This window comes from Calonectris borealis, chromosome 1 (assembly GCF_964195595.1).
Source record: "Calonectris borealis chromosome 1, bCalBor7.hap1.2, whole genome shotgun sequence".
Lineage (NCBI taxonomy): Eukaryota > Metazoa > Chordata > Aves > Procellariiformes > Procellariidae > Calonectris > Calonectris borealis.
The window spans coordinates 72120488-72134048 of NC_134312.1; the positions used below are offsets into that span (position 1 = coordinate 72120488).

Here is a 13561-nt window from a genome sequence, read left to right on the forward strand (position 1 = left end):
ATGTAAATACTATTTTTATTTTAGAGATGAAATGATTGTTATTAAGCAAATAATTATATTATGAACTGATCTATCCTGTTGTAAAAACAAACAAAAAACCCAAAACAGACAAACAAAAAACCCTGCTCCAAGTGTTCCCAGCTTGCCATCACTCATTCTCCAGCATGTGTCCAATTTCCAACTCCACTGTACAGACAGTCTCCAATATATACAGGTTCTGCAGAACCAACTTCCATGTACTTCCTCACACAGAGGGAATAATACGCTTTCCTTTTTCTGTTTTACCTATTTAAATTGTAAGCTCTTCAGAGCAAGGAACACCTCTCCTTATCTATATGTACAGTATCCAGCACAGTAAAGTGCTGGTCCTGGCTGTAATCTCTAGAGGCTAAACATGATAAGTGGTGGTGGTGATGATGATAATGGTGGTGTTTGCTCATGTGTAATGAGCGAAATGATACTGTTCCTGAATACCCTCTTCTGAATGTTAAAAAGATTCTGTCCTGATTGAATATTCTATCACTAGTCTTATTTTTCTGTCCTAATATTCACATAAGAAGCTGCTTGTTTCCACATTTCTCTTGGAGAATACTGACTAGATTCTTACTCATTTTTTGAAGTTTTTAAGTTATTGAGGTTTTGTTCCCTTAACATTCCCTTCCAGGCTTGGTTAACTGAACTAGTTGTCTGTCCCTTGAAGCCTTCCTGTAAAGGCTGTCTATGACCTTGACTGACACCCCTTTCCCCCTTACTCTCTCCTTGGTGAAGCAGACCTGACTTCAAACAAATGGGGGGCGTAGGGGGGAAGAAGTAAAAAAAGAAAAAAAAAGTCAACTGTTCCTGCACCAGCAAATGCCATTGCTGCTGCTTGCTTTTTACTCCTTTGAGAAGTAAGTGCTAGGACAGTTGATTAAGCTTCAGCAATCTAGAAAAAGTTCAGTTTTGATTTTATGAAGAGCTTTATCTTTCTCAGCAGCAACTGAACTATAAATGTCATAAAAGCAGTAAAATATATTTCTGCATGTTCTGTAACTTGAACACTGTTCCATTTTATGAAAATAGGGATTACACATGATATGCAACTACCTCATGTATAGAACAGTATATAAATATAACAAATCAGATTTTATCTATATTTATCAATATTTGTACAAAGACAATGGACCATCTCTCCTGTCTGTATCAACATATGTAGCTAAAATTAGTACCCAGCAGTTGGATGTTTGATGGAGTACCAACTCCTCCAAACCTTTTTTGAGTTAAACTCATACTGAAGTTTTAGGGGCATTTTATGTGAATTCTGGGTACTGATGAAATGATTAAGTACTGCGATATTAACGTATCTCGTCAGTCTGCTTGAATTCTTTCTATTATGTTCATCAGCATAGTAGCCCCAAGACTTTTTGTTAGGTAGAAGAGAGGCTCTTTTCAGACAAGCAGGTAACTTGCACCACAAGTAAAGTGAAATTTTTGAGGCTACCGGTTACATCTCAAGTGCTGCAGCATTACATACTGGGTAAGGGAGAAATACCAGAAAAATAAATTCTAATTGCTTTTTCACCATGATTTCCTGATGCTTTAGTGTAATATATGGTGTGGTTTTGCATGAAATACCTTTTAACGCATCCATTTAGCAAGCTCTATGTGCACATAATGCCTCGGGGAAACTACTACTTACTCCTTCCAATGTAAATTACATAGGGTGCCAGTATATGTTTGTGTATACGTATCTGAACACGTGTGCTTGCATGCTTTAAAAAAAAAATCTCATTGTGCTTCTATTTCATTCTAGTTTTATGAAAAAAAGAAAAACAAAGAAACTTACTTCCAGTCTTCTCTGTTTAATTAAACTGTACTTATTACCTCCTTACTGCCTCCTCTCTGCCAGTACTGTGCATTCCTGTACCATGGTTAAGAGATTATGAAAGCAACTGGCACCAATGATAGTTTCTTCTTCACCGATTGCGTCTCTTTATAAATGTGATTCATTCAGTCTCTAACCAACCTCGCCCTGGGATTTTAAAATCCGTTCAGGGGAAACTCTGGGCCTGCTGCACAATTAATGTTTTCCATCTCTTTTTTCTTTTTCTCCCCCCTTCCTTTCTTACAACAGCTCACAAAAAGTCCTATGAGATCAAATCCTGCCAGAACAGGCACTAATCCACTATATATTAAATGGGCTATGCTATGTTGAAATTATAAGCACTGTTCCAAAAGGTTGTTTACTTTCCAAAATTTGAGAGAGTTGAACAAAGGTCTCTGTTCCCATTTGTCTCACTGCATTATAAAGATTGCGACAACGTATTTCTCAGCCTGGAGGTTGCTTTTCTCCCCTCAAGTAAGCATTTGACTTCTCTTCATATTTGCCAGACAAATGCTGGCAGCTCCAAGCTGGGTACTAGAGGGAGAATGTACATCCAGCATTATACTTCTATGTCACCTCTGCATGCATTCTTGCTGAATACATATGTACTAACAGGAAGCATCCTCATCTGCTGCAAAGGGATTCATGACTGTAAAAGATAGTAAACCTTTCAGGGACGTGGGTTCAAACAGTGTAAGCCACAAGCAATACTGAAGCACAGAATTAACTTGCTAGTCTCTCTGGTCAAGATTTGCACCTCAGTATCTTATTTCTATGTCGCCTTGGTACGTGCGAGTCTGATGTCAGAGCCAGGCGAAGACGGGGCAGACTGAGCAGCCGTCAGGGAAGCCAGTTGCCTGTGTTTGCCTTCGGCCGAGGCCAGGTCCCACCTGCAGCCCCGGGGCTGCGGGTGCCGCCTGTCCTGCCAGGAGCCGCGGCAAGCTACCTGCCATGACGCCGTGACAGCGGTTTTTCCTGTGCAGATGGGGAGGCACAGGCAATGTAGCAATATTTAAATTTGCCCAGTGTCTGAGAAGGCTGGAGCAAGGTCCGACTGACGGCAGTTATTGTACTTGGGAATTTAATAAAGCAGCTCTTTTTTTTTTTTTTTAAAAAAAAAAAAAGGCATTTAATTAGGCTGGTCTGTTCAGTCTAAATAACTGGCCTGACCTTTCAGTGGTCATAAGCACCCAGCAGCTTCTGCTGACAGCAGTGGGATATGAAAAGTGGGAATCCAGATGCTGAATTAATGTTGGGCATCAAGAGCTGTGTTTAGGCACCAGGGCATAAACACCCCCTAAGTCCCTGCACCTAATATTTCCTGTTGGCCGTCTCTGGTTAGCTGTCTGCTTAAAGGCCTTTGAAAAGCATAGCTATTTTTGCCGATTTGGCACAAGAATGTAGGTAAAACGTAGGCCATTTGAGTGGAGACTTGGTGCTCCTCAGCTTTGAAAGGATGCTGAGGCTCTGCCTGCTCAGCGTGGTTGTGGGATTCATGTATGAATATATAAGGCATGCAAAGGGATGGAAAGGGTATTCTTTTCTCTGTTGTACCAATGCAGAGGCTGAAAACATGCATGCACCTCAAATGTTGATAAGTGCTTCTTTGTATCTTGACATGCCTAAATTCTGTCAGAAATCAGGTCCTGAGTGACTTGTCTGAGAAGGTAGAGGAAGCAGGTGGAAGAGCTGGAAAGCGGGTCTTGGTACTCTGAATCCTAGTCATGTCTTCTGTCGTCATAACATTAGGATACATCCTTCCCCTTTCTCACCTTATTTTCCATTAGTACCATTATAAACCATTATAACTGCTATCCGGTCTTTTCTGAACTGATTACTTTTTCCCTTGGGTTTTGTCTTTATAGAATTCACTTCAAAGCGTGGAAACACCAGACAAAGGTAAAGTGTTATTTTTAAAATATGTTAATTCAAGATGTATCATCAGAAAACACACATTTTGCTGTTTGTTTGTACTAGTGAACTGTTATAGTTGGCGTATTGCAGATGTTTACATATTTAGTCGTATTATAAGGTAATTATGACAAGTTAAAATTTAAGTGATCTAAAAATGTAAATAAAAAATTTACATTTCCCAAAACTAATCTTGGAGATTCAAATATGGAGAACGAATAGCAGGGTGAAAGAACTGATTACAGTTAGTGGTGGTCATAGCAGTTGTCCTTAATCCCAACTTTTTCTGCAGAGAAAAGGGAAAATAAGGAACTTCATGAAAGCCTAAAAAATTATTTTTGTGTATAGCTTTTGTACTCAGCTCCAATAACTTTCATTGCTCCCTCCTTGAGCTTTAGTCCTTTGTTGTCTTTTGTTGTGAAAATACTGTGTTGTCTTAAGTGATATACTGTCATAAGAAGAGTAGATTAATTAACAACAATGGACAAAATCATAGACCCTGCCTTATTTAATTCCTCAGTTAAAATTAGCTTAGACTCATTGGCTAATGCCCAGTACTGTTAGCATTACTGCGGAGCACTTCGCAGACTGAGGGATGTGCAGGACACTCTCCTGTCATGGGTGCCTGTGTCGGGTTCCCAGAGGGGACAGCCACATCGGGGCATGGGTCCTGCTCTACCCCTCTGTGGCTGGCCTGCGACATGCAGCTGGGGGTGCTACGCGGATGCTTTCAAAGGGCCCTCCATCTGAACGTTGGGGTGGGCTGGGGTGTGCTGTGGAACGGTGGTCTCTCTCCATTATGTTTGAGGAAAAAAGTGGCCTCTGAGATGCTTTTTTTTTTCTCTTTCTTTTTTCCTCTGTCTGCTTTTCTTGATTGCAGTGTGCTCAGAGAGGCAAAAAGGTGAACCAACCACAAAGATTACAGCAGCCTTTCAAACACAGGGGTGGTTCAAATGCAGGATTCCAAATGCCAGCCTTGTTGTTTCACCATTATTCAACTTCATGAACAGCAAACAAAGAAACAGCAATTATATGTGTAAGCTGCCAGGAAAAGCTAAGCAGCTGGAGGGCCAGGGGAGTAGGGGCAGAACACACAGGTGCAGAAGGGAGGAGAAGGTGAATACAGTTTGTAGGATTCTTCTCCCTTGGACATAGTCATTTATCCCATTAATTTTTTTAAAAACTCTTAATGGCAACTAATTTTTGATGATGAAAAGAATGAATAGTTACTAATCAACATCTACCTTAGAAACTTCTTCCTCTGCACACTGATCAGAAAACCTGGCTGGAAAGGATCTAAAACATTCCTCTACTTAAAGATATTTCCAAATTTAGACTTCATTGAGTCAGCAGCTTCCTCGAGGAAAATCTGGTTTATTGAATAACAGTAAAGGAATCAGATTTTTTATTCTCTACTTCTCTGTATCTATTTATTTACGCCAGGAAACCTTCAACTGTGAAGAGTGATGCTTCTCTGTTCTCGGCACACCCCAATTTCATAACAATTGCAGAATTCTTTTGGTAGTGTAATATTAGAAACTGCAACTTACAGATTGCAAGTCAGAACTTGCCAGGCCATTAGTCATTCTGTGGAGAAGCCTACATTCAAATTTGTCCAAGGTAACCAAAATTCAAATTGACCTCTTACATGCAGTCATATACATTTCATGTACGTTTTAATGTACTACATGCCTTACATCTGCACCTATTAAATAAACTTCTAAAATCCAGCAAAATCCAGTGTTAACAGAAAAGTCTAGCTGTTGTATCAAAGCTGGTGTTAAGGGCATGTGTCATAAAAACAAAGTGTGAGAGCAATGACCAAAACCGGTCTGCTGGAACCTAGGCCTGATCCCCAAGAAGTGGACAGTGCCACTCTACACATCTTTTATTTGGGGGATCACGAGTTTTCCTTAGTCCCTGTCTTCTCAGTGCTCACCTTCATGATAATGCCATGGGGCCTCCCACCTGTTGACCTACAGACACTGAGCCTGAGAGGAATCCAGATGATATTTTCACCTGCTGAAGCTAGAAGTAAAAGCCAACTAGATGGCGAGATGCGCATTCCTGCTGAAATCACCTTTGTGTTTCCTTTTCCACCTCATTTGCTTCCCGCCCTCTTATTACTTCATTATGCTTAGCTGGCTAGAATTGCAGGCATGCAAAAATTTGCAAGCCTGTGACCCAAAAATAAAGTAAAATCACTGCCTTAGCTCAGTGCTGGTAAATTTTTCCAAATCTCCAGGAAGCTAAAAACCACATGCTTTGCTTTCTCTAGCAGCACAATTGCAAATGAAGTCAGCATTGATAGGCGAGGAGGAAACAGACTGCATTTCCCTTTTGTGCTGTTCTTTTCTGTCTTTTATATGTATTCATGTTTATCTTGAAGAAAACAGGATCAAATTTGAACAGCATTTGAACAGTTTTGGTTTTCTTCTTTATAGCTTCTCTCAACCACAAAAGAGAAAAAGATAAAGAATACTATTAAAATTAAAGCCTTACTTAATAATTTGTTTAGAAAATGCTTTAATCTTTCTCTTTAATAAGAGATTATCAGAGGTTTAATATTAGTCATTCACCATGGACTAAGCAAGTCAAAGACTATATTCAAAATATCTAGCCTTGATTTAGTGTTGCAATAACTGGCTCTATTAACAGTGTTATCTCTGTAGACCAAATTATTCCATTGCTGCGAACAGAGCAGTACTTATCCATGTTATGCCGAAGTCTGGATCATGGTCTTTTTCCTCTGTATGAAGTCCTTAGAAGATTATATTAATGTTTTAGTACTCAAAGTATTTTTTTATTTCTTCTTAAATGTGAGGAATGATAGCATTTCTAGACATTAGCACCTTTCTGCAGCACCTAGTGTTCCCAGAAAATAAAGAATAAGATTATTCAAGTTAGAGATTTAGCACTGGAGTTTGCTGCAATCCAGAGTATGAAAAGACAGGCTGCAAGCTGGTACAAAACTGAGTCCATGAGTGTTTCTCAAAAGCTGATGAATGAATGTTTATACAATGTCTACAGCCTTGCTACTTTAGGCAGGGATTTCACCGGATCAGACATAATAAGCAGCTTTTGGAATTTGATCAGTAGTTCTCTGGGACCCATTCCAGAAAGTCTAGTATGCACCATGAACTGATGATATTGAATCAACTGCCTTTTCCAACTGAATTGCTGGAGTTGCTATCTTTTCGAGTAAATGCAGAACTCGGATACCTTGATGAAGGTATACTTTTAATGAAGTTGTCATTACATTTAAGGATGTAAATGTTCACTAATTGTGCTTGGGATTTGATAGTTGCTTCTGGACCTGATCATAAAAATATTCACCACAGAAAGTTTCCAAAAAAAAAAAAAAAGGAGGAAGGGGAAAAAATGGAAGATTTTTTGAAGGTTTTCCTATATATAAATTGAAAACTCCACTTCCTTCTTTTCCTACAAAGCCGCTATAGTTTTGTTTTGGAAAAATCACTTTTTGTTTCGGAATGTGGAAAAATGTCAAGAGCTTTTTATTGATTGCATTTCATCTTCATAAGTGTCTCCTGCATTGTTTTCAAATCTGAGCATGGCTCTTTACCTCTAAGTTGTTGCTGTGTTACATCCTGATATGTTGTTCTGAAAGCTGGGGGATTTTTAACCAAGACCATTTTTTAAATAACTACATCCCCCAGTTCTCAAAAAAATTAGACAGAAGATACCAAGGCCTTGCTACTATATAAAGCATATTGTAGCAGAGACATTTTTGATATCAGAACAGCAGGAGATTTTTAAGTTTCTTTCAAGGGATAATTCATAGGATTCTTCAACTAGTAAGAGGAAACAGTAGGTTAAATATTGGTGCTTGGAAACTGCATCTGATCAGCATTTGCATTACAGCCTCTTCATGTTTTGCCTTTTTCTTATTACAATAATGGTCTAATTAATGCTGCGTAGCACGTTACGTAACTCTTAAGTTGTTTTTTTTTTTTCCTGAGGGTTTTGTGTGTGTGTGTGTGTATGACCTAAACTGTATTTAGGAACTTGGTCTTTTTTTTCTCTCTGAAAATAAGTGGGAAATAACAATATCAAGATCCTGTTCTCCAAAATATTTTTAAGTTGTCGAAAGGGCTTTAAGCCTTCCTTCCAAATTCTGTTCAACCAGATATTTGTCATGTTTTATGATGAGAAAACATGAATACAGAGTCAGAGAGGGCATGTTTAATATGTGTTAAATTGACATCATCTGCTAGCGCAATAACAGCAAAGTACCTATTCTGTTGGAAGGTCTGGCACTAAAATAATATGTGAATTGTAATACTAGACTGAGAAGAAAAAAGTAAGTGGTTTTCTATAAGGAATATGCCAGTGTGTTCCTTACTAAATCTTGAAGGCACCTGCAGGTATATTCATTAACACTTTTAGGGATGGTGTGGATTGTTCTGTTTCTCACCAAGGGTGAAATTTATTCCTTCAAACTTCGTGTCCAAGGAACACGTGTCAGAAATAAGCGTATCTGGCAGTTGTGGTTAAAGTTCACTTCCCTTGATCTCATCTTATTTCTGCAAGTCTCATTTCTTCTCACCTTCAGTGAGGTGATGCCAAATAATTTCACACCAGAAATGAATTATGAGGTTTGAGTTGTGAGATTATTAATCTTGGTCACAATTCACTTTGCGATGTGGTGTATTCATTGTGTCCTAGATACCAGCTATGCCTGGGACACCTTTCTAGAAAATAAACTCTGGCATAGCTGAAGCTGTGAATCTGCTGTAGGAAGTCCATAGCCTGTGCTATGTAAATCAGTGAAACACCATAGTCCTTTCTCATCTAAGATTTATTAATCATAAAAGTCATAAAAAGCAGTAAAGTTTTCTGGTTTCATGAATAAGCGATATAATTTCAGCGTACCAAATCCTATTAGCAGCTCATAAAAATACAGTGAAAAGATGCTGACCAACTCTTGTGAGTAATGGACACTTTCAGACTAGCCAAGATGTTTGTTTCTAATTTAGTTAATTGCTACTGGGCTTAATGAGTGAAGACTGGGGGGAAAAAAGGGCTGAGTCTGGCACAGAAACCATGGAGTCATTTTAAACAGAGAGCTGACAAGAGTAAGAAAATGAACGTAGAAAAAATGCTGCAGCTGCAGACCAGGTCATACTTGGACATTTGCTTACACCTGAGGAACTCTATTCCTGAGAAGATCTTCATTCTGGATCTCCTAATAATAAGATAAATAATGCTGAAGTTTCATTTGTCTCCCTTTGCTGGCAGCTGAACTGATTGCCTCGTTGCTGTCTTCACCCCTCACATGCCATCTTAACATGAAAGACAGCCTGTAGTGCCCTCCCAGGCCCTGCTTCCAAACTGGCTCCGTTGCTGCATTCAGGCATGGACTGCAAGCCCACAGTGAAAGGTGGAAATTTCAGAGAGAGAGGAAAAAGAAGAACATTTCCCAGCTGCCTTCAGCAGGGAGTCTCGTGGACATCGTCTGCAACTAAGTGAAGACTGTTAACCTTGCCCCATCTAGCCACATAGATCTTGTAGGGTGGGTAGGTCCCTGACACCCAGGAAACTTTTTTCACCTCACCACTGACAGATTGAAGCATGTTATAAACAATTGAGGCAAAAGTTGCACTTTTCCTTGTTTTTCCTCACTTTTGGTGGTGTTTTTTTGTTTGTTTGTTTGCCTGTTTTTTACAAATCTGGCATTCAGTTTTGTCTCTCAGATGAATCATGAGAGTCATTCTTCTGCAAACATGGCCAATGGACAAGATTGCTTGGATATAGCAATAGGCATCTTGCATCTTATTCACTTCCTTGCCTGGCATGTGTAAATTTTCTATTATGGAAGAATATTTACCCTATCGTGTATGTTTCTCCTGACTTTTTTTTTTTTTTTTGTCCAAAGACTATTCCCTTCTTTCTGTGGCTTAGCTGAAATATAATACATTTTCTTTTGTTCTGGAGACAAAATTTGAAACATTGCCTTACAGCCTAGAATATGGATTGTGTAAGAACTGCTGGTGGCCAAAGGGTACATTTCAACACACAGCAGGAAGTTTACATAGATTCTGAGCTAGGTTTCACCCTCTTTTGGAGAAAATGCTGAGAAGGTTCCACTCAGCAATCATTGACTTCAATAGGCCAATTTGCATAAATAAGGGCTTTCCTATTACACTACATCTACCTATCTGCCACTTTGAACAGATTGGAGCCAGGGAGTCTCCTAAATAGCTGTGTTTCCTTAATGTAAATAGTGTGGTACTTTTCAGATAAAGTAGAAAATACTGGTTCAAATAATAGTCCACTGATGTCCTCTTCTGGAGCTCTTAAGGACAGCTTTATGTATATGACTATAGGTAATTCCTCGGATCGTAAAAGAATTCAGTGCAAATTAAACATTTAATTTGGAAGGTATTAAGTTATTACACATTCAAGAGAACTGGGTATGAGAATAAAATGGTATTCTAGGGAAAAAATTCATTAGAGGAAAAGATTTATTCAGAACAATTATGGTGAAGGATGACAAATGGAGAAAATAGTAAAGAGAATAAATAAAAAGATAATTAAAACCAAATACTAGTCAGACAAGTATACACAAACAGAGAATAAAAGGACTGAGTTTCCTTAACCTGTTAGTCCCTAAAATGATTCAGTTTTCATATGTGGAAGATGATTACAACACGACAAGGTGTAGTATTCTAGCCAATCCTTCATGAGTGCAATAATTTGCTGTCAGTATTTCTAGTATCAAACCCCACTATATGTCGAACTATTTCAATTTTATGTATATCTCTACTGTTACATAGTTAAAATTTGTCTATTATAAAATGAACACTGAAATAATTTGTTTGCACTGTTTGCAATACATTTTGTGACTCAATAGTTCTGAGTATTTGCTAGTTTAAAGGCAAAACATATCAAAGAAGGGGAATAAAATTCCAGACCAAGGATATGTTTTTTGGAGACATTTCTGTCAGGAAACTGAGATAGCTAAGTCCAGTGAATCGTGGTATCTGTATCTAATGTTGGGCAGGATTCCTGCACCTATCCCGAGTATTAAAAGCAAATATGAGCAAGTCTTATTCTTCCTATTCCTGGGAATTTTTTTTTTCCCCAGTAGATACTATTAGACAGCTAATAGATGGCTGCTGAATACAGTGGCCAGACAAGTTTAGGGAGTATGTCAGGAACAGGTGATAAGAGTATGTTCTTGATCATGTAGGAACCCATGAATTATAGGAAGGGGGGGAAAGGAGAATTTGGGGTACTCCTCTTGGAAGACAAATCATCCTGATCTTAGAATGATACAATGTACTCTGACACTTTCTCTCTCAGCCTGTCCCTTGCCTAATAAATGAGTGCTTGTACCAGTTCTCTTCACTCCATAGAGGCTGCCAGGACTGGGGATTTTAATTTACGCTGGCAATCAGGCAATCCCCTAGCTGCTCCAAAAACACGGAGATAGGGAAGATGGATAAAAGCCAGTAATTGCAGAAAAAGAGCACTGCAGAGCTGAAGCCAAAGGAAATAACATAAATAAAGGTGTGATATAAATGAGCCTGCATTTCATATATATCCGAATAGATACGTATTTCAGTGTCCATCGTTGCGTAATGTTATCACCAATCTATGATCATCTGAATGCTGACTATGTCTGATTGTGGCTGCTATTGTATATATTTTATGAATTGTGATTATGAATTACCTACAGTTGCAACAGCTTTATAGTCTTAAATTTAACCAGTGCCTTTTCTCCATTCTACTGCTGCATTGCCAGTTCCCTTGAACTAAGAAGCTACTTGGCTGCTGAAATTACAAAATACCTACATAATAAAAATCCTTCCAGCACAAAAAATTAACAGACTAAAATGGCATATATGAGGCACACACTAACTTGCTGTAGTTTAAAATGCTTACTTTGAAAATGCCTTAATTTGAAAGCACTGTAATGAAAGACTGTTAATGGTACACCAGAAATGAGCTAAGGCTGGTTTCAGAAGCACAGATGGCTAATTGGCTTCAGTTGGTAGGATATGTCATTTTAATTAAATTTTATTAGGAAGCATTTCAAAGCCATAACTGATGGTTTAAGATAAATATGGTTCTTCATAAATGACCTATTGCTAACCTTTATTTATGTCTCTCTCTCTCTTCTCAGCATTAATAGAGGCTGCTGTGACTGAGCTCTCCATGGCCATCTCTTGTCTCATCCATGTTTACAGCAGCAGCTTTGATGCAAATTTCCAGCTTGCCAGCATACCTAAAAGCCCTTCATGTGCAGACGTCAACCTAGATTCCCAGCTCAGCTTCACTGTTTATGCTGCCCATAACATCCCAGAAGGCTGGGTGAACAGGTAGGAGGAGATATAGCAGGTGTTCACAAGACGGGGTGTTGCCTCTTATGATCACGTTTTTCACAGATGCTAGCTTACCTCTGTTGCTTTGGTGATACTCTTATGTTAATGTTAGAAACTGAGTAAGTGGGTGTATCTCCACTGTTTTTCTAGCATAAAGTGCGCTTACTTAAGCTTGACTGACTAGGAGACTTCCAGGCCCCATAGGCAAATGGAGAATCAAGGAGGTGGCCCTTGACCAGTGTGGAAAGAGGATAATAGAAGCAAGGTCAGAGCTCTGGCCTTGGCGGGTGTGTGTACAAATGCTTGTGTGCCTGACTTTCTCAGAGGGAGGGAGCAAAGGGTGGGTGCTGCATGCCAAGAGAGTTTGGACTGGGACTTTGTGTGGCCTCTGCAGTATGAGTAACTGGAAGGACTGAAGGCCAGTTTACCAAGTTATACGGAGGGGGGTGCTTGCTTAAGCTCAATCTGAATGAGTCTTTATCAGCAATTTTTGCTCTTGATGTATCCAAACCACATTACTTGGCTAATATGCATTGACAATCCTCTTTATAGATAGTGATTAAAATAAGTATAGTTTATAGGTCCAAGTACACCTAGTGTAGGTATAGCATAGCAGAGGAAAGAAAAAAGGGAGACATTTTTAATAAAAAGCTGATTGAAATGTTCTCTTCCAAATTGTTTATTTGGTCAAATTAGTTGTCTCTTCAAATAGCTGCTTTTCCTACTCCGAGCAAAACTGGTGTTCTCCTCTTACCACTCCAGTGCAATCAAAGGAGGACAGGTGACTACAGTCTGGTAGCATTATTTTTATGAGTCAAAATGCTGTTCTCCAAGTTTTTATTAATACTTTCCCCATGCTCCCACTTTACCTTGAATTCCAAATGACTGATTAAAAAACATTATGAGCAAGAGAGGATACTATACAGCATTAACTGTAATTAGCAGTTTAATAAAAATCTGAGAGAATTTGCATTAGTTAAGGTAAAAATACAGAACTATATTCACTATCCTGATTTTGCAGATGGTTATACCATTCCCACTGCATTTTATGTTGTACAAGAAAAATGTGAAATTACATATGGCCTAAAGGCCACTGATGACTTGAATGCTATGCTCAAGCATGTGAAAATGAGAATCTCTCTTCCTCATTAATCTCCCTTTCCAGTCTTTCCAATATTCACAGCTAGCATGAACTTCTTAACATGGGCTGCCGCTCTGACACCTACTTTCCTCAAGTACTTTTACTACCTTCATTCACATGCATACTCCCCGTTCTTATTTCTGCACTGCATGAATTCGTGCTAGCTATGTCACAACTCTCGTTTTCCCTTTCACGAAGGTCACATTTTATGATCTTGCTGCTGTTCATAACATGTATTTTAATATATATTCCTGCATATATATATATAATGTATGTATCATAAATGTTAGAATTTTG

General features: G+C 38.7%; 1 protein-coding gene across 1 annotated transcript in view; it reads left to right on the plus strand.

Annotated features, from left to right (window-relative positions):
• PIK3C2G (phosphatidylinositol-4-phosphate 3-kinase catalytic subunit type 2 gamma) overlaps positions 1-13561 on the plus strand; it is a 209323-nt gene that overhangs the window by 43234 nt on the left and 152528 nt on the right. The window contains exons 9-10 of the mRNA XM_075160158.1: positions 3730-3763; positions 11925-12120. Of these exons, the coding sequence (XP_075016259.1) occupies positions 3730-3763; positions 11925-12120 (230 nt within the window). The remainder of the gene's footprint in view (positions 1-3729; positions 3764-11924; positions 12121-13561) is intronic.